The 26,309-nt window shown below is 42.2% G+C and overlaps 1 protein-coding gene across 2 annotated transcripts in view; it reads left to right on the forward strand.

Moving 5' to 3' along the window:
* Positions 1-26,309, forward strand: part of Abca13 (ATP binding cassette subfamily A member 13) — a 440,297-nt gene that overhangs the window by 56,518 nt on the left and 357,470 nt on the right. For both annotated transcript variants that reach the window (XM_060365661.1, XM_060365662.1), the window contains exons 8-15: positions 3,298-3,431; positions 10,484-10,648; positions 12,150-12,349; positions 17,480-17,607; positions 18,409-18,509; positions 18,737-18,910; positions 20,591-20,796; positions 21,479-21,618. In XM_060365661.1, the coding sequence (XP_060221644.1) occupies positions 3,298-3,431; positions 10,484-10,648; positions 12,150-12,349; positions 17,480-17,607; positions 18,409-18,509; positions 18,737-18,910; positions 20,591-20,796; positions 21,479-21,618 (1,248 nt within the window). The remainder of the gene's footprint in view (positions 1-3,297; positions 3,432-10,483; positions 10,649-12,149; positions 12,350-17,479; positions 17,608-18,408; positions 18,510-18,736; positions 18,911-20,590; positions 20,797-21,478; positions 21,619-26,309) is intronic.

The following is a 26,309-nucleotide window of genomic DNA, read 5'->3' on the forward strand; positions in this document are numbered from 1 at the left end:
GCAGAAATTTGCACAAATCACCCAAATTATAACATTCAATTTAGCATACAATTGGAGATATAATTACTTTAAAGAATGTAATTAAAAGCAATTTTCTATCCATTTGAGTAGTGAAAATACACGATTATAGATTAGGCTTCTAGAGACCATTAAAAATTGTCTTCATTTCTCTTGTCTCCAAGAAAAATGCTTTTCCTGGTGAACAGATTACAGTGCGTGGAGGAAAGGGATGGAGCTGCTGGCCCAGTCACATAATTCACTGACATTATTAACTCACAGGATCTGAAAATGTCACTGCTCAGCTACACTGTTCAGAATCCATATTGCCCTTCAGTTTTAAACAATATTATCTTTCTTTTTCAAAGCATTTTGGTAGACCAATGACACTAATTTTTTTTCAGTTCTTTCCTGAAACTTTGTGTATAATTTCAATAAGGTTTTATATCAGCAGAGGTGGATATTTATAACTCAGGCATGGGAACTGCATCCTTTGGGTATAGGCTCCATCTTACTGTAGGAATGGGATCTTTAAAAAGTGATTCTGCGGGTCCGATGCTCTTTGGGTGGATGACACCTAAATGAACATCTGTACAAAGTCCCAATTTATTTCTAATATCAGAGATCAGACCTCTACTCTTGCCTGATGCGTCTAAAACAAAAAGGGGGAACTGTAGAGAGCTGCAGAATGCTATGCCTTAAAGATGGAGCTGGTTTCCGCCTTCCACCTTCCCGATGGTGAGTGCTCTCTGTCAGGAACAACTCCACATTTGGCTAAGGCCGAGGATCTGGCTTGCTTCCATGTATGTGGACCTATCTGCATTGCCCCCGTGGCATGCCTGGGTTGGCTACCCAGAGGCTATTTAAGCTGTGGGCTGGCTTTCCCCGGGGTCCGAGGATTGTTCAATGTTCCTGAATAAACTGCATTGAAAAAAAAAAAAAAAGTGATTCTGTCTAATTCTTCTCTCAAAAGGGCATTATTACTGTGCTGTTTTCTGGTGACTTAGATTTCCTGTGGGTAATGCTTAATTCCCACTCTGGGACCCTCATCCCATGAACGCTGGTTTTAATCTCAGAAACCCAATCTTGTGTTTTGAGCCATGGCATCATGTAAAGACGTCAGTCTTCCTGGAAACCTGGTGTTGTGGAGTCACGGACTCCGCCTCTCCTTTTCTTTCTCTCTCAAATGTCATGACTGGAGCTGGAGAGATAAGACACGGGTTAAGAATACTTATTGGTCTTGCAAAAGACTTGTTTGGTTCCCGGTACCCATGTCAGGCAGCTCACGACTGCCTGTAACTCCAGCTCCAGGGGATCCATCACTTTCTGCTGACCTCCATGGGTACTCACGTGACACACCATATTCCCGTACACATAATTCAAAATAATGGGAATATCCTTTAAAGTGTCATGGGTGTGTCTTATCTATTGTGCTTGCACCACCACATTAACTTAAGCACCCTATGAGATCACGAAGGTGGAGAAGTCTTGCAGGTGGCTAGTACATGTAAGATCCATGGCAGATAGCTGCGGAATCATGATTGGAAATGATCTGCCCAGTCGCTAGATTTGCTGACAAAAGCTCCTCTAATGGCTTGTGCAGTGTTATGTTTGCCATGGCCAGAATGTGTTTCCCAGAGCTCTGCATCTGACATCGGGGGTTTGGATGTACACTTTGAGCTGGCTCTTCCAGATGGTCCCACCTGCGTATCTGAGTAGCTTAGAGGTTTTATGTCTTGGTTTTCCCTGTTGGAGAAAGGTTATACTGTGGCTTGAATTTTTTGAATAGGATTTTAAGGTGCCTCTATAGCAGTGCTTCTCAACTGTCCTAATGCTGAAGCTCTTTAATACAGCTCCTCATGTTGTGGTAACCCCCAGCCATAAAAATATTTTGTTGCTGCTTCATAACTATAATTTTTCTACCATTATGAATTATAATGGAAATACCTGATATTTGAAGTGGGATCCCTAAAGGGTTTGCAATCCACATAGGTTGAGAACCACTGCTCTATAGCATTTTATACTCTGTCATTTTCCTTGATGCTACAGTTCGCTGGCTTTCAATATTTAACTAGTATGAAGCCAGTGAAAACTATTATGGTACATTACTCTTCACTTTGTTATCTAATTAATTTTGTTAAGATAGAATTTTAGATGTGAAATTACTGAGTTCATTGATCTGAATTTTATAAAGCTCTTGCAATGTACTTTTTTATAAGTTTTAAAGATTTCTTTAAAAATTTTGTCTATGTGTATGTGTGTGTCTCTGTGTTTATGAACATATGTGTGCAGGTACCCACAAGGGCCAGAAGAGGGCATTGTGTTTTCCAGAGCTGTATGTATAGGCAACTGTGAGTCATCCACTGTGGGTCTGGAAGCTAAATTCCTGCTCTTTGGAAGAGTGGCAAATACCCTAAACTTCTGAATTATCTCTCCAGTCTGAACCCACATATTTTAAATTGTGTGACTTTTTGAATAATAAAATGAAACCTTACTCTTTCTTGTTCCATTTTACCTTGCACAGGAATCTCTCTTTTGTTCCATGTATCACTGTATACAGTGCCTGAATGTAAATCATTTAACAGACAACAGTACTTTTGATTATTAGATCAGCTGTCATGGCATGGAAATGCTATTGTTCAAGTAATCTTTCTTTTTTTTTAAAGAAATGTTAGCCTCAAAATACAAAGAAGAGTGATGATGGCCATTTTATTGAGGCATATTATTGTTGTATTATTAGTTGCTTAGATGTCTTACTATGCCTACTTTATAAATTAAAGTTTATCATGGCTATATATGAGTAGAAAATATTTGCTAAATCCAGAGTTTGGTTATGCATAGTTTCAGACATCTACTAGGGGCCTTGAAATGTGTCCTGTGCACATGAGGAGTGATGACCATATCAGCTTTTGTTCATTCTCCTTTAAATGTTTTTATTTTACATGTGTGTATTTGTACTGCACACACTTGTGTGTAAGCTTGAGTGATATGTGCATCAAATGTATTTAGGTGCCCACAGAGGCAAGAAGTCATCAGAACCCATAAAACTGGAGTTACAGGTGGTTGTGCACCAATATGTGGTTTCTGAGAACTGATCCTAGATCCTTTGCCGGAACAGAAAACACCCTTAATAACTTTTGGACCACTTCTCCAGCTATTGTTCTTATTTGATCCCAAGTGGTACTTAATGTTATCAAGTTTAAGTTTCTATTCATTTAGAAGTAAAATGTTATTTTCTTCATTATAATATGCACATCTGAATATCAGAATACCTAATGCTTTAATCATCTCTGTTCACAGAGACCATTTACCACCTGTCCCTACAGAATATGGTATGGGATCCCCAGAAAGTTCAGTCTGATCTTGAATCCCAGTTTGGGTTCAATGACCATCAATTGGAGCACATCCTGAATTATTCAGCCGAGCTGAAGGAGGTAGGCATACTTGTCTTCTCATTGCATCGGGTGTTCTTTCAGTGACTCTCTAATATAGTTACCCTGCATCTGAATCTCATGTTCAAATGCAGACCCAAATGTTTAGATAAAATACAAATTTGTGCAGCCTATTTCTTTGCTGTAAATAACACTGCTTAAGTCACCTGGAAATGGGTTAAAACATGTGGGCATATGTTTGCAGGTTTTATATAAACACCATGGCATTTTGAATAGGAGAATTTGATACCTGTGGGTTTTGAACTCTTTGGAGGGTCCTGGAATCAATGTTCCATAGAAATGGAGGGACAACTATAGACCACTGGGGCCAGTTGGGTAATGACAGTGGGATATGGTAGCTGGGAAGGTGAATTCTGCTTCGAAACTTCAAGCTCATTAGCTATATCAGTCCCTAGAAATGCCCCTTTCCTTTCTTATCAGTTTTTCTCAGCACTCAGAGGCAGTTAAGAAGTGACATGAACTTTATTGCTCTGGGAACTATCAGTAGGAGAAGCCATGCCAGGCCAGGTGGAGAAGTGATTTTTACCATCTGACCTCTGAGTGTGGCTCCAAGCAGGAAAGCGAGTTTCAGTGGGAGAAGATAAGTGGGAAATTCTCTGGGCAAAGAGAAATCATATATGAGAAGAGATGGGCTATCCAAACCTGAGCCTCAGCTCCTAAGCTAGAAGAAGTAAAGAGGTTGTCTTAGCTCACCCTTCGTACATAGTTCACGTGGATATTGCTGAGGCTCTCTGGGTATCTTTACTCTGCAGAGCCATTTTCTTTAGCTCCAATGTGGGGGCCCTGCTGCTTTGCAGTAGGTACAAGAACATATAGTTGTATCCTTGGTCTATGAGCTTTTTCTCTGAGACATCACCTATGTCTATAAGGCTTTTTTAAAAATATATGTTTGTGTATATACAATATCTCATTTTGGAGTCTTTGAATGTACTAGGAGTGAGATTCAGATTACATTTCTATGATTCTGTATGCTCCTGTGACTGAGTACTCTTCCCTGATGCATTGTCATGCTTTGAACATAGTCCTCCTACTCCAAGTTGTTTTGTGAATTCATTAATAGCATTTGGAGGTGAGCGCTTTGTGAAGTGCTTAAGAGTAGGTAAAGTCATGGCGTTGTTAGCTTATGATGACATTGGTGGCTCTATGAGCAAAGGAAGAAAGCTGAGTACCATACTCACCCCGTTGCTGCCATGTTTTGATGAAGAATCAGGTCCTCATCAAATGCCAAGAAGACACTAGGGCCACATTCTTAGACTTGCCGGCCTCCAGGCTCTGGAGCTATGTGAACTCAGAAGCCCAGTTGGTTTAAGCTACCTGTCTACCACTTGCCCAAACTGTGTGATCTGATCATTTTATGAAGTATCTTCGTCTTGCTTGACTTGAGAGATTTTGGCCCCCAGCATGCCCCGTGGCTGCCGTAGTTGAGTCATGAAGCCCCAGTAGTCTGACTTTTACTCCATTTCTCTCTATTTTTATGGAACAAATTTTTCACTAAGTTAGAATAATAGTCAAATAAAACGATAGGACTTTTACATTGGAAGGGCAAACATTTTGAGTTTAAGATTAAAAGGAAAAAAATCAGGAAAGATCACAATGTAATTACTGTTGTGGATATCAGATCTATGGCTATAGAACATTGTAGGTGCTGCATACCATGTGAGTACAATGCTTGGTCCTGCTCTAGCTCTAGCTCCAGCTAACCAGGCTCCTCGAGTACTAGGCTGGACAGGAGGGAGAGAACCTTAGCAGTGGTGGGTTGGAGTGGCAGAAAAGTCTTCATGAGAGACAGCTTCAGTGAAACAGCTCCTTTAATTGAGGGGAACAAAGGCTGTTTAAAGCTTTGGGGAGTGGGTGTACAACATTGGCTGTGGCCAAGGTGCTGGGAATGTCTTATTTGTGTGAAGAGGAATTCCAGGTGCTGCTGCACATGAGAGGAAGCTTAACCTGTATCCTGGCTGCCAGGCTACATGACCACCTCAAGGGCGGCAGAGGCGGGAGTCGTAAGGTATGTGCACCAAGACATTTAGGGCCAGGGCAGGGAGGGAAAAGTCCTACTCTTGCCAGCCCAAGGAGGAGATTTTCAGGGTTTGGACACATCTTGACCCTACTGTTGCTGTGGACTGGCTGCTCCAGTTACACAGCTCCCTGGCCCCACTCTCTAGCATGAGAACAACAGTGTAGATGCAGAAAACAATTAAAAGCAACAGCTAGACAGTGATGTTAGAAGGCCAGCATGGGCCTCCTCAGGCCCCAATCAATATATCTTTAGGACTTCATTTCTTCTGAAGGATCTAGATACTGTTGCAGAGAAAATTTTCTTTTTCCTTTAGCCTTCTAGTTCAGTGGCAAGACTCACAAGTCAAAATAAAGTAAAATAAAATAAAATAAAATAAAAGCTAGAGAAAACTCACCCTTAACTATATAGGTATGTATGGGACAAACACACACGCACACGCACATGCACACGCACACACACACACACACACACACACACACACACAAACTTGGCCAAGGAGACAGCCTGGTGAGTGGGGCTCTTATAGAACCACAATCTAATACAGAACAGGGTGTGGACCTCCACTAAGGAAGGAAAGTAGTGGGCAGGAGAGGGCACCAACTGGTGAATAGAGGTCATCTCCTTGTGCCCAGGACAGTCTATCGGTGAGCAGAGGGGGCCTAGCAGATTCACCCATCCTAGTATGACATCATGTGTGTAAATAAAACTTGTTTTATTGAACAGGAAATTTCTACTGGACTTTTCAACAGGGTGAAGGTGGGAATCTTTCCCTGCATGTACTGACTTTCAGTTTACCTTTGCTCAAAATAACTCCCATGCTAAAGGGGTATATTTTGGAGTGGCGCATTCTGGGACTTTTCACCCTTTTTTAAGTTGCATTTTACATTGTCTAGAGGCTGCCCATGTTTCCTGCTTGTAGTTTTTTCTCCACCTGCAAAGTCATCAATGAACCAGGTTTTATCTTACCCAACTTCTCTGGTATTTCTTTGTCGATTGTTACTGGGAATGAGGGCTTCTTGGATTACAGGTGCTCACTTGATAATCTGGGATAATCTATTATTCAGTCATTTAACTGATACTTTAGTTCCATCTGCAACCTCAAAGTTTACCAGTTGTTCAATCCAACATGTTTATGGGCCCAGGGAGTTAGGATGCTGAAACCTCAGGGTTGGTGGCTCTGCCTCCCACTTCTGTAAAGCCCATGAACATTTGTCACATGTGCTCCTTTCCATGTCTGGTCTGACTTACGTCCCTCCATTTGTCATGCCCATGGAGGGGCCTCACCATACAGTGCCCTGGACTGAAGTGGGACTTATTTTTATCTTTTATACTTCTCATGTTCTGCCTTCAGGAAATTATTTATTGAGTTCCACGTGTTTGAGTGCTCCAGCCTTAGTGCTCCAATGACTTCTTCAGCCTTTGCGACAGGATCCATTAGAGGGAACTTGCTGTCTGTGCATCCTATTCTCAGAGACTGAGTACTGAGGCGGTTATGAGGCCTTATCTTTCTAATACATGACCTTGATATTACTTTCAGTTAAGAGAGAGAGAGAAAACAAAACAAAACAAAACAAAACCTCAAAACAAAACACAAGAGGCTCTGTGGCTTTGATAGATGTAAGTGAATAATTTTCATCTGAGTCCTAAAGGAAGATATGGGATGAACAAAGAATCTTTGTTATTCCTTGATCATGTGCCGGGGTCTGGCCCCGGATGAGGTCAGGACCTGAAGAAGGGTGGATGCAACAGTGGCAGAGGAGGAATGAGTCAGGCATGGGGATTGGGAGGAGTTTTACATCTGACTGACTGGCAGTCTGGGTGCTTCTTTATTTATATAGAAATCAGTAGGTAGGGATAGACGCATATTGTTCCAAAACATAGATCATGTAATTTTTGTCCATGGACATATGTTATAACTCCCGCTTGGTTACAAGTTTAGTCATTATTGATAAACCATAACAGAGCAGAGTTCTCCTTTGCAATCATTTTCCCTCATCAGTCCCACAACCCAGCTTTTAACAATATTGCAATTTCAAGGGCATATTTTGCCAAAGCGTGACAGCCTGCTCTTGTGGTTTCAAAGGCACTAGGCAGAAAGAAAACATCCAAGCCAGCCTGGGCAGATTGTCATGTCCCAAGCAGTTCATTATCAGCTTTTAATAGTCAGAGTGCTAATTATCATTAAGTCCTCCCAAAAAGTGTTCAAGCAAAAGCTGCTGCAGTTATCATTTAATTTCTGCCATAATACAAAGTTTATATTTTATATATTTGTAGAATTTATTTATGTTAGATATATAATATATACCAAGATTAGATATCTTGGTATTCTTTTCTTCCTTGGTCATATGACATCACAGTGGCCCTGTATAAGTTCACTGTTTCTAAGAATAATTTTTTAATTAATTTAATTTAATTTAAATAATTTCTATTTTGTTATTTTTTTTCCTTTGCAAAATACACAAGCGTCGTTTATTACAAGCTGGAGCTGGGTGGCTTCCCTTTACAAAGACAAAGGGGCAAGAAACCCCCAACTCCGGGAGAACAAAGGTTTCTAAAAATATTCTTTATTTTAATTTTTATTAATTACACTTTATTCACTTTGTATCCCCCCTGTAGCACCCTCCCTTCTCTCCTCCCAATCCCACCCTTCCTCCCCATTTTCCACCCATGCCCCTCCCCAGTCCACTGATAGGGGAGGTCCTCCTCTCTTTCCTTCTGATCCTAGTCTATCAGGTCTCATCAGGAGTGGCTGCATTGTCTTCCTCTGTGGCCTGGTAAGGCTGCTCCCCCCTTTCAGGGGGAGGTGATCAAAGAGCAGGACAATCAATTCATGTCAGAGACAGTCTCTGTTCCTATTACTATGGAACCCACTTGGACACTGAACTGCCATAGGCTATATCTGTGCAGGGGTTCTCGGTTATCTACATCAATGGTCCTTGGTTGGAGTATCAGTCTCAGGAAAGACCCCTGTGCCCAGATTTTTTGGTTTTGTTGCTCTCCTGGTGGAGCTCCTGTCCTCTCCAAGTCTGACTGTTTTCCACTTCTTTCATAAGTTTCCCTGGACTCTGTCCAAAGGTAGGCCATAAGTCTTAGCATCTGCTTTGATACCCTGCAGGGTAGAGACTTTCAGAGGCCCTCTGTGGCAGGCTCCTGCCCTATTCCCTGTTTTATCCTTATATCCTTAATCCACACCATTCTTTGTCTATCTGTAGAAAGAGGCTTTTAATTTGATCTGCTGCCAACTTCTCTAGTCTACTGAATATTTTTTACCCTTTTAAGTTTACTTTGTTCTGATTATTTTGTTCTTCCTAAGTTAGTGCAGGGACAGTTGTGCCAAGAGCATCTTTGAGTCAAAGCCTCATTAGGATGTCTTTGGCATAGTTATTTGAGTCACAACCTCCAGGGCTTAAGGAAGACCTTCCAGAAGACTCAGATAAGAATACCTCCCTCAAGGCAGGAGGGGTAGTATAGTCAGGACATTCCTGGGAAAGCTCAGAAGCAGTATTCCCTGGGAGAAGTCATAAATGATTCATAAGAAAATTTCCATCAATTCAATAACCCCAAGTTGTACAAATAATAAAAGCCCTCCAAGCATGCCACATGTAAAGAGCAAGGCCAAAAGAGTCGGAGACTGCACTATAATAATTGCATCACCAGGCTCAGCTTTGCTGGATCTTTGTCAAGCTGCTGTGCTGGCTTTATGAGTTACGCTGTTCCCATTAGATATGGCTGTTCCAGTCATGGCTATTGTCTAGTCCAGTCTGATGTTGAAATGCCACAGCTTGAGGGATGTATGCCACAGGAACTCCTTTCTGATTACTCTGGAGGCTGAAAGACTGTGAGCAGGGCACCAGGGGAATGGCTGTCTGGTTAAAGTCCACCCTCTAGTTCTGAGACAGTCTCTTCTCATTGTACTCTCACAAGGTCCAAGTGATGAAAGTCAAGTTCATCAAGCTTCCCCCTTCATATATGAAGCATTAGTCCAGTCATGACAGCTTCTCCTTCATGATCTCATTGGCCCTTGTGCTAATCATCTCTCCAGAGATTCAGATCACCTTAATAGAAGAAATGTTTATTTGGCTCAGATTCAGGAGTGTTATGGGGTCCTTGGCCCGTTGCTCTTGGGGTATTCAGTGAGATGATACATCATGGTGAAGGAAACTGTTCACTTCATGATGGCCTAGAAGCAAAGACAGAAGAAGGAAATTGGGTCTCAATACCCTGTAAAGAGCACACCATGGATGATCTAATTTTTCCCTTCTAAGTCTCACCTCCAAAGGTCACCTCCAAATAACACCCCATTGGCCTCTGGAGAATACCAATTTCAAACTGTAGAGCTCTTCAGAGGTTCTGCTTCCTCACATTGTCACTTTGTGGGTGATAGCTTCCATGTAGGCATTTTAAGGTGATGAAAAGATTCCAACTACAGCAACCATCAACAGAACTTCTGATGATGCCACAGTTATTGTAAGAATCCAGAGTGCTTGGATGTGGCTGGTTTTGTCACACACACTTGTAGAGTAGTTTTAAAGAAGCTGATACACAGAAGAGAATTGGTTCAAAATGGTAAAGTAATGCCTAACTGAGATGCAATTTTAATCTTTCCTACTTCGCCTGCTTTTGATAACTAGAAAAGACAGTATTCTTGGCAAAGCACCACTGTTAGTTCAGAGTATCATCAACTGGCTTAGCCTGTGATGGCTTTTTGTGAGTGTGTGGGGTGAGGGTGAGCAATGTTTGGCTCAACCCTTTGTCTTCCTCCTGGAGAGACAGACAGCTGCTCCTGTTGCTGTGCCTGATCCCTCCCCCCCAAAAAAAACAGAACCTGTTTTTGTCCTTAACTATAGAGGCCTTCCCTCAGGACAAATAACAGACACTCTGAGTGATATTTAGCACTGTTCAATCATGTGAATGCATGAGCTTTGACTCCAGCAAGCCTGGGGTATTATTTTGAAAGGAAAACATTACAGGGAAAACAGCTTCACTTTTAAGTATTTTTTTTAAATGTTGTTTACAGATTCCTACACACAGCTTCCTAGAGAGGATGGTGTGTTCCATCTTGTCCAACACTTCTGCGGATGAAGCTGAGAGCCAAGGCTACCGGGCAGACTGCCATCCCAAGTGGTCAGCAGTCAAGAACTATATCATCCATGCAGTCAGCTGGCTGAAACTCTATGGACAGGTGCAGTCGTGTGTCTGGATTCTTCGAGTACAGCGGATCTTACCCTCTCACATCATTCACTCTATTACTTTTCCTGGGAAAGACCATAGGTCCTCCACATCTGGTCATTGTGACCTGTATCCCATGCATCCAACAGCCTTAGCTCATCAAACTCTCAGCCCAATCCACCAAAAACATCTTGCCCAGCACACAAACAGACCTGTTAGCTAAGGGGTTCCTAGTCCATGCTGTGCTGACTTTTGACCAACTGTTGTGCAAGCATTTGTTTTGCCTCAAGCCTTCTCTGTTTTTTTCCTTGAAATGTTGTGCAAAAATAATGACTAATTTAAAGGCATATCAGCTGTCTTCAAAGACATATGGGAAAAGTGTGTGTGTTCGCATGCTCACAGCTATTTGAGAGAGTCTGGTATACAGCAGAGCACCAGAGTAGAAAGTTGATACACCAAAGCTCACAGTGGCCCTGGACTGCTCACACTCTGTGTCTTGAGATACATGGACACTAACAGGCTACACTCCCATCACAGTATCATCCACTTTTTTCCAAGTGTCATATTCACTTGTACCCTTATTGCTTTGGAGTACTTACCCTGATAAAATCTTCAGCCCCTCCAAACATATATGACTGATAAAAATCAGAATCTCAGGTAGCAGACAAAAAATATCTTTAGAAAGATATGCAGGACTGTATACTTGGTGATGTGTAATTTATCTGTCATCAAAGTGATTAAGAGATAGTGCTGAAGGAACCAGCATTAAAGTGTTAATTTGGTCTTTAATCCCTTCACTTAGGAGGGCGAGGCAGGTGGATCTCCATGATTTCGAGGCCAGCCTGGTCTACCAAGCAAGTCCAAGGCAGCCAGGGCTACACAGAGAAACCCTGTGTCCAAAACCAAAAGAAAAAAATAGTGTTAACCTTGGTTGCTAGTCAAACCTTCATCTACCTGCCTTTGCATCATACATTTACTTACCATCTGATCTGGACATGAGACATTTGTAGAGCGCAGAGGATGACTTCAGTGCTAGCTGCCTTTAATATTATTTCCAGACCTGAATAATGGTATTCAGAGGCTGTTTGTTAGTGTTTATCTTTTTTTTTTGTTTGAGACAGAGTTTCTTTGTGCACCACACATTATCCTAGAAGTTGCTTTATAGAACAGACAGTCCTTGAACTCAGAGATCTGTCTTACTCTGACAGTATATATTTTAAAGCTTATACTTTTATTCAAACTATCTTCAATGTGATAGCTCAATTTTCAAGTTAGATCTTTTAAAAGAAAGTGTATAGTTCTACCTTCCTTTCCTATTTTTCTTGGAGGAATGAGAGATAGACTAGGGGATTAACAAGCTATTTTAAATAGACATGAAATCTTAGTTCACTTGTAGTAGACATTTTAATTGATCAGAAATGTAAAACCTTGTCCTTCAGAATGGTCTTTTACAATTTATTAAGTACAGTATTTCTGATGTGATTGATAATCTCCTTTTGTTTCTAAATTTGCAGGTGTTTGACCAGTGGCAGCAGGATGGTCTGTTGCAGAATCTGCTAGCAGGTGCCAGCCATAGTCTAGTAGCCCTTAGAGACCAACTTAAAGAGGAGAGCGAGTCATGGAAGGTGGTGGAAGCCCTGCATGCTGTCCTGCTCATCCTGAGTGACAGCTTGGCAGTGGATGGCCCCAGAGACAACCATCTGTTTCCACAGATGTAAGCCATATGTATGTCTTTTGCTATTGAGTAGGCTTGATTACGTTGACACGGTAGGAATACACAATGATGCATTTAGATACAAATCCCATAAAACTATAGCTAGAAACAGATTCTAAGCCATGGCATGGGAAGCCCAAAGCTTTTATTGTAGATGTTGCCATGAAAGACCCACAGTCATCTGGACATGGATGTGGGTAGGTAAAGCTGTCTAATGTCCAGGTGTGGTGGCACAACATCTCTCATCCCAGTGCTCAGGAGGTTGAGATCTCTTGAGCTCAGGAGTTCATCCCATCCTCAGTGGCAATAGTCTCAAGAAATAACCACCCAAATGAAACCAAAACCAAAGGAACAGACAAACAAAGCTAAGTAAACTTAAAGGAGTGTGATCACATTGGAGAAGGCAGAGATGACATCAGCTTCCTGAATTTCAGGTTGATGTCTTTGTCTTAAAATGGACATACACATTAGAGATGATTTCCTATGAGGTATGTCCTTTATTTATTCATATATAATAAACTGCAAATTGAAAGGTATATTTGCTAGGTAGGAATTATGCTCAGTGCTGGGTAACTTAGGCAGTTTTGTAATAAGTGTCTGTTTCTGGATAACATTGGAGAAGGGCTTATTGTATGTGAGATCAGCTGAAGTTAACACTATTTTAAAGATCAGCTTGCATGGGGGTGGGGGTGGGGTGGCTGGCCTTAACTATAGCCCTCTTTGCTAGTTCAACAGGTGTGTTTATGCCTGAGCTCTGCTTAGCTTCATAACTCTGTTCTCAGTTCCAGGGCTAATGCATTTCATGTTGTCTGTGTGTGCATGTATGTGGGTTGTATGCATATGTGTGTGTGATATGTGTGTTTGTGTATTGTATATGTATGCTGTATGTATATATGTGTTTGCGTATATGTGTGATATGCGTGATTGTATATGGATGGTGTGTGGATATGTGTGTTTGTGTGTGTTGCATATGCATGCATATATGGTTTGTGTTCCGTGAATGTTTTTCTCTGTGTATAGTGCATGCATACATGTATATGTATGTGTGTGTGTGTAGCAGTTTGGGCTAATGTGGATCCTATTAATCCTAGGAATTAATGCTTTCCTCAGAAGAAAACAGATTTCTTATTGTCTCCAAAAAGGTTGTTTACACCATTAGATTTTGTTCAAATGCAGAGATTCTGGCTCTGGGGGATTCAAATGGTACCACAGCATCATTAGCACACAAGGTCACACTGCTGCTATGATTGCAAAGTGAATAGTAACTCTAAATGTTTCAAGCTCTTTCACATTCTCCAGAGTCCCCTTAGAAGGTAGGTTCTGGCTTTAGAGGGTCTTATTTCCTGACTGACCAAGGAGATGCCCTGGGCCGTGAGGTATTAGGACTGGGTAGCAGTGCCATCAAGGCTGAAGACAGATGGAAACAGGAAACAGCAGGGATGCGCTGAGACAGGGGAAGGACAAAGGGCACAGGACACTGTTTTATGATCTTGAAAACTGTCCTGCTGGTTTCCTTGAGAAGCCTAAGGGACCAGCTGTTATACAATAGACAGCAATAAGCACACCACAGTAAGTCACCCCAATTATCTTACAGACCTCAAAGGCCTCCTGATACTTCAGCCCAGGGTCTTGACTATTCTCTGACACACAGAATGAAATCTGAGGAAGATCTGCTTGGTCATTCAGACAGTAGGGAACCTGAAGATTTCACTATAAGCTGTCTACCAAACCACAGCTGACCTCTGTGCATGGTTTGGGTAAAGAAGACAAGGGCCCGACACTGCCTTTGCTGTCTACCTGCTCAGTACACAGGGCAGTTGGCCCAAGGAATCTTCTTTTTCATTCAGACACCACCAGCTACACCTAATACAAAATTTCCTTCTATGGCTGTCCTGGCAACAAGCAGATCCATCTGTTGTACAATTCTGGCCCTTCTGTCATCTCCTCTGGGCCTCAGCCATCCTATCTGGTAATGGCTACCAGATAATCTTTATGGTTTTTTCTAGTTACTAAGCCATTGGTCTTCTGGAGATGTTGTCCTGCCCAGTGGCCTCATCTCTTCAGTTAAAAAAGAGGGGGAAGGTTAGTCTACCAATATTGCTAGGCTGCTCTGATTGAAAGGCATCCCTCCTCCCTAATCCATGGACTTGGAAAGGGGCAGGGAGAAGCTGAGGGAGGGAGGGTGGGATTGGGAGGGAATAAGGGAGTGGGATACAGCATTAATAAAATGTAACTAATAATAACAAACAATAAAAAAAAGAAAGGCATCCCTCCACCCCCTACAGTGCCCATGTTCAGTAAAGAATATTCTCACTTCTACTGATATGTCTACTGATATGTCTTCTTCTAAACTCTCCTCCATCTTTCTCCTTTTCACAGATTCACTGATTTTCTTACATGGATGTCAAATGCCCCCTTATACAGCCTTCTAGATTTTGCAAACCCTCTCATTAATTAGATTGTTTCTGAAGTTGTCTCTATCTCCCCTTCCACTCTCCTCTCCTTTTCCCTCCCCACCTCCTTCTCTGCCTCCCCCATCATCCATTTATTCTCCTCTTCCCCTCCTCCTTACATCCCCCCTCTCCTTCCTCCCCCTCCCATCTTAACAGCGCTGCGTGTGGTTGAAACCCTGACCACTTTGTCTCTGATGGCGCTCTTTCTCACCTGCCATAATTGTGGTTGGCCACTCTTCTCTGGTTGCTGTAGCACTCTTGAGTACCTCCTCCACTTTAGGAATTTTGCTGTTGCTTCTGTACCTCTTGTCTCTCTTTAAACTTTGTTTGTCTCTCAGTATACATATGTATATTAAATCGAGAAGCCACTTGTTGCCAGGATTTTAAAAGATCCTCATTCAGCTTCTGCAAAAAACTCCTTATCTCATATCCCAAGTGTTGGTTCAAGAATCATACTTTCTTTTTTTTTTTAAATCCCTTGTCTCCATAGCCAGTCTTTCACATCTTCCTCTGAAGTTACTGCAGACTCTCTCACTGTCTTGAGACTTTGTTCCTGCCAGTTTGGTGATTGGGCTATGGAGCTCTTCAACTGGGTTCTGATACATAGCAAAGATGAGCAACATGGACTCATAGGGTACCCCTGGGTACTCCAGCAAGACCTGACTCACCAGACATACATAGAAATATTTGCTTACAGATATGGTCCTTGCTAAAATTCTCTTGTTTGTCAGAACATGAAGAGACTAAGCAGCCCAGATTCAGATTCCATACTACATGTTGGGCAATTTTTCTCATTTGACAAGTAAAGAGGGCACAGCTGTCTTCCTCTTTTTCATTCTTTCCATGAGCCAATCCACTTGATCCTCAGTATAATCGGGAGTATCTTAGAAAGCGACCAATCTGACCATTCTTTCTTCCTTGGAAGGCTCAGTTTAAGAAGCTACCCTCCAGGCTGGGTAGGGAGAGATGGTGCATCCAGGGTCATGGACTGGAGATGGTTCTTCCTACTTGCTTATTTCTTATAAGAGAAACACCACTAGGGCCTTCCTCACGTCTATGTAATCTCTGCAGTGGTGGGATCCAGCAGCACACTGAAGCCACTGTTTGTCCAACACCAGTGAGATGCTCTGAGGAGACCAGGTGGAGGCAGGTTGGAGAAAGTCCAGATGCGGCAAGCAGTGCAGTTTCATCCAAGTTTCAGAAAAGCGGATGTTTTGCTTGGGCTCCTAGTAGCCACATCTCTCATCCTTCGGCCCTTAGCTGGCCACTCTTTTCCTGGCTGAAGATGCACTGTGTGCCCATGAAGATGCAGAAAGTCTGGGGCTGGCTGTTCTTGGCAGCCCTGTTCCTCATTGTGACCTGCGTATGGCTCTTCATTTGCCCACATTTTTTTTTTTTTTCCATTTCAGGTTCCTCTTGTTCTCAGTTCTCAGACTCATTTTCTTTCTGCTTGCCTGTCTTCATTGTTTACTACACCCATTTGAGACACACACAAGTATCGTCCTTATTTACAGACTAGAGTCCTGACTGAGCGTACACTGGGCCTCTGCTTCATCCTACAACCCCAGACTCCCAAGTAGGGAGGCAGGGGCAGATGCACATTGTTGGAGTTTTTGCTCCCAGTGATTTTTATGCCAGGATTTTAAGACAGTCATCTTAAAAAGAACGTTCCTTACTGCAGGCCGCAGGCTGAATGCTCCTTCTGCCTGGCCAGGCTCACCCCGTAAGCACTGAAGTGTCAAGAAGCTTAAAGGTTATTTGTTTTCTTTGATCTTGAAGGCTTTTAACTCATCCTATGTGGGTTTCTTTCCTTTTTATTTTTTAAGCTTTATTTTATGTGCATTAATGTGAAGGTGTCATATCCCTTGGATCTGGAGTTACAGGCAGTTGTGAATTGCCATGTGGGTAGTGGGAATTGAATCCAGGTCCTCTGCAAGAGCAGACAGTGCTTAGGATTTCTTTGACATGCCTTTTATGCCACTTTTATTACTTTGACAGGTCAATATTTTTTTTTTAATTTTTTTTTTTATCAGTTACATTTTTTTAACTCTGTATCCCAGCCGTGTCCCGATCCCTCATTCCCTCCCAGTCCCTCCCTCCCTCCCTCATCTCCATCGTGCCCCTTTCCAAGTCCACTGATAGGGGGGACCTCCTCCCCATTCATCTGATCCTGTTTTATCAGGTATCTTCGGGACTGGCTGCAAAGCCCTCCTCTGTGGCCTAACAGGACTGCTCCTCCCTTCGGGGGGACAGGTCAATATTTTGAAAGCCAAATTAATTTTCTGTGCCTGATAACTAAACTTTAAGGCATTAAAATACAGTAGGTCTCTCTGTGTACCCCAAGCTGACCTTGAACTCACTAGCCTGCCAAGTTCTGGGATAAGAGGCATAAATTATCATTCCCAGCAATGCAATATTTGTTAGTGTCAGCTGATACTTCATTTCAGTTTTCACTTGCTTCATATATTTCTAGAGGAAAAGAGAATATTTAATCTGAACCTGCTTCATAAAAGAATCTTCTCGGCAGAGGCTTCAGCAAACGACAATGCAGTTTGTCAAGAACCCAGTTAGGTGCTGGAGTCAGCATTCCAGTCTGTGAGCACACTTACCTAAGCAGCGGAGTGTTTGTCTTTACTTCATCATTTGAGTTGGTGCATTTACTTATTTTTGTCCCCAGATTCCAGCATCTGGGCAAGTTGCAACGTGCACTGTCAGACCTGTCCCCGTGGCCAGCTCTGAAGAGATTGCCCCTGCTGGACACTGTTCTCAGGAACATGGTGGCCTGGGATTTGCATTTTGTTCAAGGTGAAACAGCTCTGCTTTTCTTTGTCACCCACTGACCATGAGCAAATAAAACAGTTATTGGAAAGTGTTCTTGTTGCATACCTAATGTGACTGTAAAGTTTTGAGCTGAGTAAAGTTTTGGTGTCGTATACATGTATGTATTATGACAGCTTCTGAGGATGTTTCACATACAACATGCCATGTTGCTGTCACAATGAAGGTCACACACTAACTACTATTTAGCAGAGCCTGCCATGTAGTCTGAGACAAGCCATTTCATGGGATGGTTTAACTTTCTCACTGACACCAATCCCATGGTTATCAGGCTGGAGATGCCCCCAGGACACTGTGCATAAGAGCATTGATACCTCTGCTTGTCTGCCCTCTGCACTGTTCAGAGCCTGCATGGGACTGAGATCTCTCTAAGAGTGCAGAATGCCCTTCTTTGAACTTCTATCGACTGGAAGGTATTTCTTCTGTTTTAGTTCAAAGAAGGCGGCTTCACACTTTGCCTTCATGCACCAAATTCTTTTTACCTTCCTGAGGAATAAAGAGGAAAAAAGTGAGACAGGGCATTGCTTTGGAAGCAAAGTGCTCTCATAACAAAGCACCCACATTATTGACTTCTCAGAAAGGATAAAACAATATTCTACCACATTCCTGTTTTCCTTTCTGATAAGATAGTGAAGCATTAGATAACAGGTCGGGTTTACTTAAATTCATATTTTTGAAATTCACTTTACTGTTTTATGGTTATGAATAAAAGCTAAGATGAGAGGAACCTAATCCAAATGGATCGTGAAGCATATTTCTGTCTTGTAGAAGTCCTCAGTTACCTGAAGACATCAGCAAGGGATTTTATACCTGATGGATCTGATGGATGGAGACTGGAAATGGATATGTTCTTTTGGGGGCTAAAGCAGGTAACGATTATACAAAAACCATTTTTACAAAACATTAAAAAACCCAAGAAATATTCAGCTTTGCCTGTTGTGAATTTTGCTGGCCAAATGAGGAGAACGAGCAGGTTTTCGAAGAACTTTGGGCTTCATGTTAACATGGCTGTTTCTATTTGTTGTTCTTGAGTCCATGGAGAGTACTATTGAGTATTCCTAAATGTTCCCTCTCTCCATTCTCATTACCTTTTCAGCTGTTGACAAAGAATGCTTCCACCACTTGCCTGAATGGACATTTGTCTCAAGAGGCTCCGCTCCCCACTGGGGACTCCAGCATCTGGAAGAGTCTCTGGGGAATGCTATGCCACACCCCCGCCTTCAATGAGACCAGTGTTTTAAATGAGCTGCTTCATGCAGTGAAAGATGCTGTAAGTATCCACCATAATATCTCTTGAACAGTACCAACAGGGCTCCTGTTAAAGGGTAAGTCACCCAACATGCTAATATGGAACCTAGAGTTTAGACCATGTAAGTGTTGGCATCACTGAAAGGGTACCACTGAATGGTGGCTACTCATCAGTTCTATCCTTCCTGACTTCTTGGGTGTGGTGATACACACTCCCTGCCACAACCTACCCGGCGATTTCTGAGAGTACCACAAACTTTCAAAAACAGCACATCTGCCTCTCAGGCTTCCTGATCTCTTGTTTGCTCTGCTCTGCCTCTCTTCGTTGCCTGGAAGGAATGTGCAGAGCGAACTTTGGTGAACTGTTAATGTACAGCCGCTTGTACCCATGGCTTTTAGTGATGAGAGGAGTTGAAAGTGACTCTCTTCCCCTGTCAGTGCCTGAGACCCAGGCAACCACGCTAAACATTCACAGAGACAATGGAATGTTTAGAAGATGATTACATCAACTTAGCGCTTATTTTTCTTATTGATAACTAAAATGTGTAATGTTCTTATGTTTATCAATTTGCGCATCTCACGAGTACCTGTCTCTTAAAAAATTATACCTTATAGGCATTAGAATATATAATTAGCAAAATAATAAAATAGAAATGATGTCTGAGCAAAATGAAAATGGAAATGAGAGTGTGCACACAGTCAAGCCCTTCATTGTCTTCTTGGCATTTATAACCCAGGCCAGAGTGTGTACAAACAAGAGGCTCTTCTCTGGCTTGAGCAGGATGGATAACATGAGTGCGAGTGTGTAACGGTCCAGCATCTGGAAGTGTCCCCGAGAAGTTGATGGGTTTGAAATGTGGAAGAGGATGTGGGAGCTAAGAAAAGCCAGAGAGGATGCTAGTTGGAGAGAAAGGCACAGGAGGAGCTGAGGCTGACTCAGTGGGATCTGCGGGCAAACGTGTTTCTTCAGCTGCATGAGAAAGCCTTTCAGAGAGGTTAGGTGACTCGTCCTGACCAGTCTTCCCAAGCCCAGAGGTTAAAAACAAAATGTACCCTAAGATCTCCTGTGACTCTCGAGGTGGAGTAGGGCTCAGCCAGATGGAGTTCTCTTAAGCTTACGTGTGTTCCTTAGACGGCTGTGATTTTGTGATCACAGTGGCTGGCTGTAGTTTGGATGCTTGGCTAGACACTGAAGTCCTGGGGCTTATCTTTTCTTTCTAATAATGCCATGTGGGGCTTCCCTGATACTCAAGGGTTCCAAAAAAATAGGCAAGAAGGGAAGTTTTCAAAGATTATGACAACTGCTGAGACTGAAATTTGTACAAGTCACTCTGCTGCATTTATGGACTAAAGTGAGTCTGAATCCAGCCTTGAGGGACTGTGTGTGTGTGTGTGGGGGGTGCCATGAGGGTGTTTTTCAGGTCTGGTTCTCTGAGGATGTTGTTAAATGTTTCTTCATCACATTTGGGGAGTCCACCCAACACACTTGGCTATAATACTAGAGTATCTCTTAGGTGATTAATAAAGTCACCTATTGAGTAAGGGGGTTGTAACTTTGAACATGAGGAAAAGTTCATATCTAGAACTGTACCTCAAGATTATGGAAACCTTGGCAACTGAACACAGATAGGGAGGCTATGTCTCAAATGCCCCTCTGAAATGGGTTAACTTTTGACAGATGATGCTTTCTCTTTCTTTTAAGGGTCACAGTTTGCAAGAGGTCATTGCAGGACACACAGATGGACCAGTGGCAGAACATGGTGGGCACTTGGGCTGGCAGGATCTTGGGACACAGCTGTCAGAAGTGAGCTTTGCCTGTTCTCAGGTCTTCCAACTGCCAGGAGCTGATGCCTCACCTGAGAAAGGTATCTCTGATGGTGGCTGTGAGCGCCAGCTTGTTTCCACAGTGTAAGTATTTGATGTATGAAAACCTTTTCAGGGAGTGGATGCAGGATTTCAGGTGCTACTCAATGATGGCTCACCATCATACATGCCATTCTTAAAGAATAGACTACAATGATACTTTAAGGAGATTACCTGGTTGCAATATAAGAAAACTTGTAAAACCCAAAACACATTAGACATTTTCTCTGTTTAACCATTGACTTCACCTTTCATGACAAACTCAAAGATTGTGTGTAACCAAGACTGATTTTTCCATATGGGTGGCTGCTCAAGTGAGCTATACCTTATTTCTATTTCATGACCCCTTACACCAATATCCAATTTCTGTGGCTGCTAATAAGCCCATATACTTGATATATCAAATATATCAAAGGGGATGTATTTTTACTTAGTCTCAGTGTCTACTTTATATTGTTGTGTTTATTTTCTCCTTGTTTTTTGCTTGATTTACTCTTGATTTTCTGTGTTTTTAATGTACTGTCAATTTTCTTTTACTTATTTTCCAAATCAGATTAGAATAATTTATAAATGAATAAATAGTAAGTCAACTACTTACAAGGTTCTAATTGTGTTTTCAGGTGGACTGTCAGATATTTGCATGCATTACCTTTAGACGGTTTTGTAAGTATGTGTCAATGTTAAAACTGTTAGTAAGTTCTAGTTTTTTGGAATCTTTTGACTTCAGGGTATCACACATACTTGAAGAAGTACAAATATCCCTGCAGCAAATGTCCTACTGGAAAATCTTCTCAGAGATCATCAGGAAGACTTGTGAATTGGTTCAATATGTGAACGAGCATGGAAGTTTCCAGAACAGTCTGCTGTGTAAGTCAGGAGGTCTTAATGGCCGGAATGTGTGATCTTTTCCCCACTCATGAGATAGAGTTGCAGTATGAAGGGCTGTTATGCACCACGGAGGGAAGCCTAAAGTGGAATTCCCTCCAAATGCTGCTAGCTATTATGGTTACTGTATTCAGAGTGTCATTACGGCTGTGATCGGAATCTCCACAGTCCTGTTTTGTCTGGGCCAAACTCTCCCAGCACCATCCACAGGTATCTTATTCACTCTCAAAATTGTGCTTGTTTAGATTAAAATGTTTATTTAATTTTTAAAATTTCATTTGTTCACCGAGAGTTTTGAAGGTGTTTTAATCATATTCATTCTTTCTCCAGTGCTTCTTAGATTCACTCCCTTCTCTCCTCACCCAAGCTTTTGTCCTTTTGTAATTTCTTTAAAAAACCCTTCAAGACAAGTTTGTACTGCCTATATATACTCTTGAGTGTGTGATCTTTCACTGGAGCATGACTGACATACCTGGAGCTCTTAGAGAAAACTGTCTCTACCTCTCTCAGCAGCTAACTCTTGCCAATAGCCCTAGACGTATGAGTGTGTGCTTTGCTCTCCATCTCCACATGAGCATTTGGTCTGGCTTGAACTTGCTCAGGTCTTGTGTGTGCCACCACAATTGCCATGACTTCATATGTGCAGCTGCCCTGCTGTGTCCAGAGAACACTGTTTCCTTGTGGCTATCCACCACCTTTGGCCCTTATACTCTTCCTACCCCTTCTTCTGAAATGATACCTGAGTCTTGGGATAGGGTTGTGTGGTGTATATATTCTTTTTATGGCTGAGCATTTGCTGTGTCTTATTCTCTGCCCTTTGTCTTTTTGTGGGTCTCTGTTTTAACGCCTACTGCAAATAGAAGTTTTTAAAGTAAGGATTGGGAGATGCATTTATCTATGGTATAATGAAAAGTTGTTAGGAGTCAGTTTAATACTATACAAATTTAGCAGAATAATTGTGCTAGGTTCTCCCTTTGGGCCTACGACTTGTCTATAGAGCCTACGACTTGGGCTATAGGTTCTTGGCCCAACAATGGTGCTGAGTATGGGTTTCATCTTGTGGAGCAGAACTTCAACCCAATCAGAAAATGAAATGACTAGTTACTCCCATGGTGGTCATGCCACCATGGTACCAGCAGGCATGCCTTGCCCAATCAGTCATTACAGCTCACAAGGTTCACAGTGCGCAAGCCAGTTTCTAATTCCTTCTCTGCTTTTCTTTCTTTCCATCTCCAAATCGCTGCCTTTACAGACTGGCCAAGACTCTTCCTCTCTGGATCGCTTTTGTAAGCCTGCACCCCACAAGACAAATAGATCTTGCAATTTTTTCAGGAATACTCTGAGAGCTCTGAATTTCAGAGTGTCAGGTAGACAGCATCCTCCTGGACTGCATGGTCATCCCACATATTAACCATTTTCCTTCAGCACCTCATCCTCCTCACCTATTTTTGCCTGTAATCCTATTTTTGTATTTTCTGCTAGCACACTCTTGGATTAAGACTTAAAATCTTTTAAATATATGTTTCTCTTCTCGTGGATAATGTCGAGATTCCTTTCTTAGTTCTAGTATTCTGACATTTTATGAAGACTTCAGTAAACATGAACTTAAAAACCTGTATCACGCTGTATACTCAGTAGATTTTTGGTAATTTGGAAAATATTCCTTTTGTTTTACTCTTCTGTCATATATTACATCACAGTTGCAGTTTCTTCTTTTTCCCCTCCCCCAAGTCTTTCCCCTCCGCTGGTTCTCTCCCCTAGATTTCCTCCCTCCCCTTCCCTCAGAAATAAACAGGCTTTCCATGACATCAAGAAAAAATGGTATAACAAGCCAGGCACATACCATCACATCAAGGCTGGACAAGGAAACCCATAGGGGAAAAGAGTTGCACAAGCAGATGAAAGAGTCAGGAACAGCCCCCACTCCACTGTTCCGATTTCCACAAGAACACCAAACTACTCAGCCATAACATGTATGTGGAAGACCTACAGGTTCCCTGATCCCTCAGGCTGATTCTGTAGGCCCTGTTGTCATGGTGTGTTCCTGACCACTCTGGTTCCTCCAATCCTTTCTCCCCTTCCTTAGCAGGACTCCATGAGCTCCACCCAATCTTTGGCTGTGGTACTCCTCACCTGCTCTCATCAGTTGCTGGATGTAGTCTCTCTGGTCCCTTTGATGACAATTCTGCTAAGCTCCAGTCCCAGCACACTCTACAAGCAGGGCAAACTGTAGGTCAAAGGTTTTATGGCTTGTTTGGTGTCCTAATAATTCCACTTGAGGGCTTGCCTGGCTACGGAAGATGTCCAGTTCAGGCCCTGTGTCTCCCATTACTAGGAGTCTCTGCTAGGGTTACTCTCTTAGGTTCCACTGAGCTTCCATTGCACTAGGTTTCTACCTGCGCCTGAAATGACCCCAATTCTAGTCATTTCAGGATTTTCTCTCTCCCTACCCCCCAACCTGATTCTTCCTAGTCTCAATCCTACCCAACCCCCAGTTCACCTGTGAAATCTATTCTATTTACATTTCCTGGGGAGATCCTTGCCTCCCATCTTAAGCCCTTCTTGTTGCTTACCTTCTCTGGGTCATTGGATTGTAACATTATTGTTTTGTACTTTATAGCTATTATCCACTTATAAGTGAGCACATACCACATTTGTCTTTCTGGGTCTGGGTTACCTCATTCAGGATGATCTTTTCTAGTTTCATCTATTTGCCTGCAAATTTCATGATGTCTTTTTTTTTTATCAGCTGAGTAATATTACATTGTGTAAATGTATCACATTTTTTTTATTAATTACATTTTATTCACTTTGTATCCCCCTGTGGTTCTCTCCCTCCTCCTATCCCAATCCCTCCCTTCCTCCACCCTCTGTATGCATGCCCCTCTTCAAGTCCACTGATAGGGGAGGACTTCTTTTCCTTCCTTCTGATCCTAGTCAATTAGGTCTCATCAGGAGTGGCTGCATTGTCTTCTTCTGTGGCCTGGTAATGCTGCTTCCCCCTCAGGGGGAGGTAATTAAAGAGCAGGCCAATCAGTTCATGTCAGAGACAGTCCCTGTTCCTATTACAATGGAACCCACTTGGATACTGAACTGCCATGGGCTACACCTGTGCAGGGGTCTTAGGTTATCTCCATGCATAGTCCTTGGTTGGAGTATCAGTCTCAGGAAAGACCCCTGTGCTCAGATTTTTGGGCTCTGTTGCAATCCTTGTGGAGTTCCTGTCCTCTCCAGATCTTACTGCTTCCCACTTCTTTCCTAAGATTCCCTTCACTCTGCCCAAAGGTTGCCCATAAGTCTCCCTCTCTCATCTCCTCCCTGACCCTTTCCAAGTCCACTGATAGGGGAGGCCCTCCTCCCCTTCCATCTGACCCTAGCTTATCAGATATCTTCAGGACTGGCTGCAATGTCCTTCTCTGTGGCCTAGCAAGGCTGCTCCTCCCTTAGGGGGAGGGGAGGTCAAAGAGCCAGCCATTGAGTTCATGTCAGAAATAGTCCTTGTTCTTCTTACTAGGGTACCCACTTGGATACTGAGCTATCATGGGCTACATCCAAGCAGGGGTTCTAGGTTATATCCATCCATGGTCCTTGGTTGGAGAAACAGTCTCATAAAAGACCCCTGTGCCCTGATATATTTGGTCCTTGTGCAGCTCCTGTCCTCTCCATCTTTCATATGATTCCCTGCACTCTGTTGAAGGTTTGGTTGTGAGTTTCAGCATCTGCTTTGATACACTGCTAGTTAGAGTCTTTCAGAGGCCCTCTGTGGTAGGCTCCTGTCATGTTACTTGTTTTCTGCTGCTTCTAATGTCCATCCCATTTGTCTTTCTAAGTGAGGACTGATCATCTTACCCCTGGTCCTCTTTCTTGTTTATTTTCTTTAGGTGTACAGATTTTCATATATTTATTCTATCTTTTAAGTCTAGTACCCACTTATAAGTGAATATATACCATGTGTGTCTTTCTGCTCCTGGGATACCTCACTCAGGATGATCTGATTTTTTTGATGAACCAGCTCTTAGTTTTGTTGATTCATTGTATTGTTCTCTTTATTTCTATTTTAGTGATTTCAAGCCCTAAGCTTAAATATTTCTTGCCATCTGGTCCTCTTGGGTGCATTTGCTTTTTTCTGTTTTAGAGCTTTCAGGTGTGCTGTTAAGTTGCTAGTATGAGATCTGTCCAGCTTTCTTTATTTATCTTTTAAATGAAGGCATTTAGTGCTATGAGCTTTCCTTTTAGCACCGCTTTCATTGTGTTTCATTGTGTTCTGGAAGTTTGGCTATGTTGTGCCCTGAAGTTCAATGTGTAGTTTAAGCTTTAATAATGTTTCTATAATAATGTTTAATAATGTTGCATTTGGGGCATAAATGTTAAGAATTGAAATGCCATCTTGGTGGATTTTTCCTTTGATGATTATGAAATGATCTTCTCCATCTTTTTTGATTAAATTTTGAAGTCTATTTTGTTAAAAATTAGAAAAGCTGCACCAGCTTGCTCCTTTTTTATATTATCTGAAGATTTATTTTTCTTAAGTAAAATAAAGTTTGAATAATACAGTCTGTGGTCTAGTGACATACCAGCTTGCCTTTTGAATCTATTTGCTTGGAAAAAAGAATTTCCCATCTCCCATCTTTTAGTATGAGGTAATGCGTATCTTTGATGCTGAGGTGTGTTTT

This window comes from Meriones unguiculatus, chromosome 12 (genome assembly GCF_030254825.1).
Source record: "Meriones unguiculatus strain TT.TT164.6M chromosome 12, Bangor_MerUng_6.1, whole genome shotgun sequence".
In the NCBI taxonomy this organism is placed as follows: Eukaryota; Metazoa; Chordata; class Mammalia; order Rodentia; family Muridae; genus Meriones; species Meriones unguiculatus.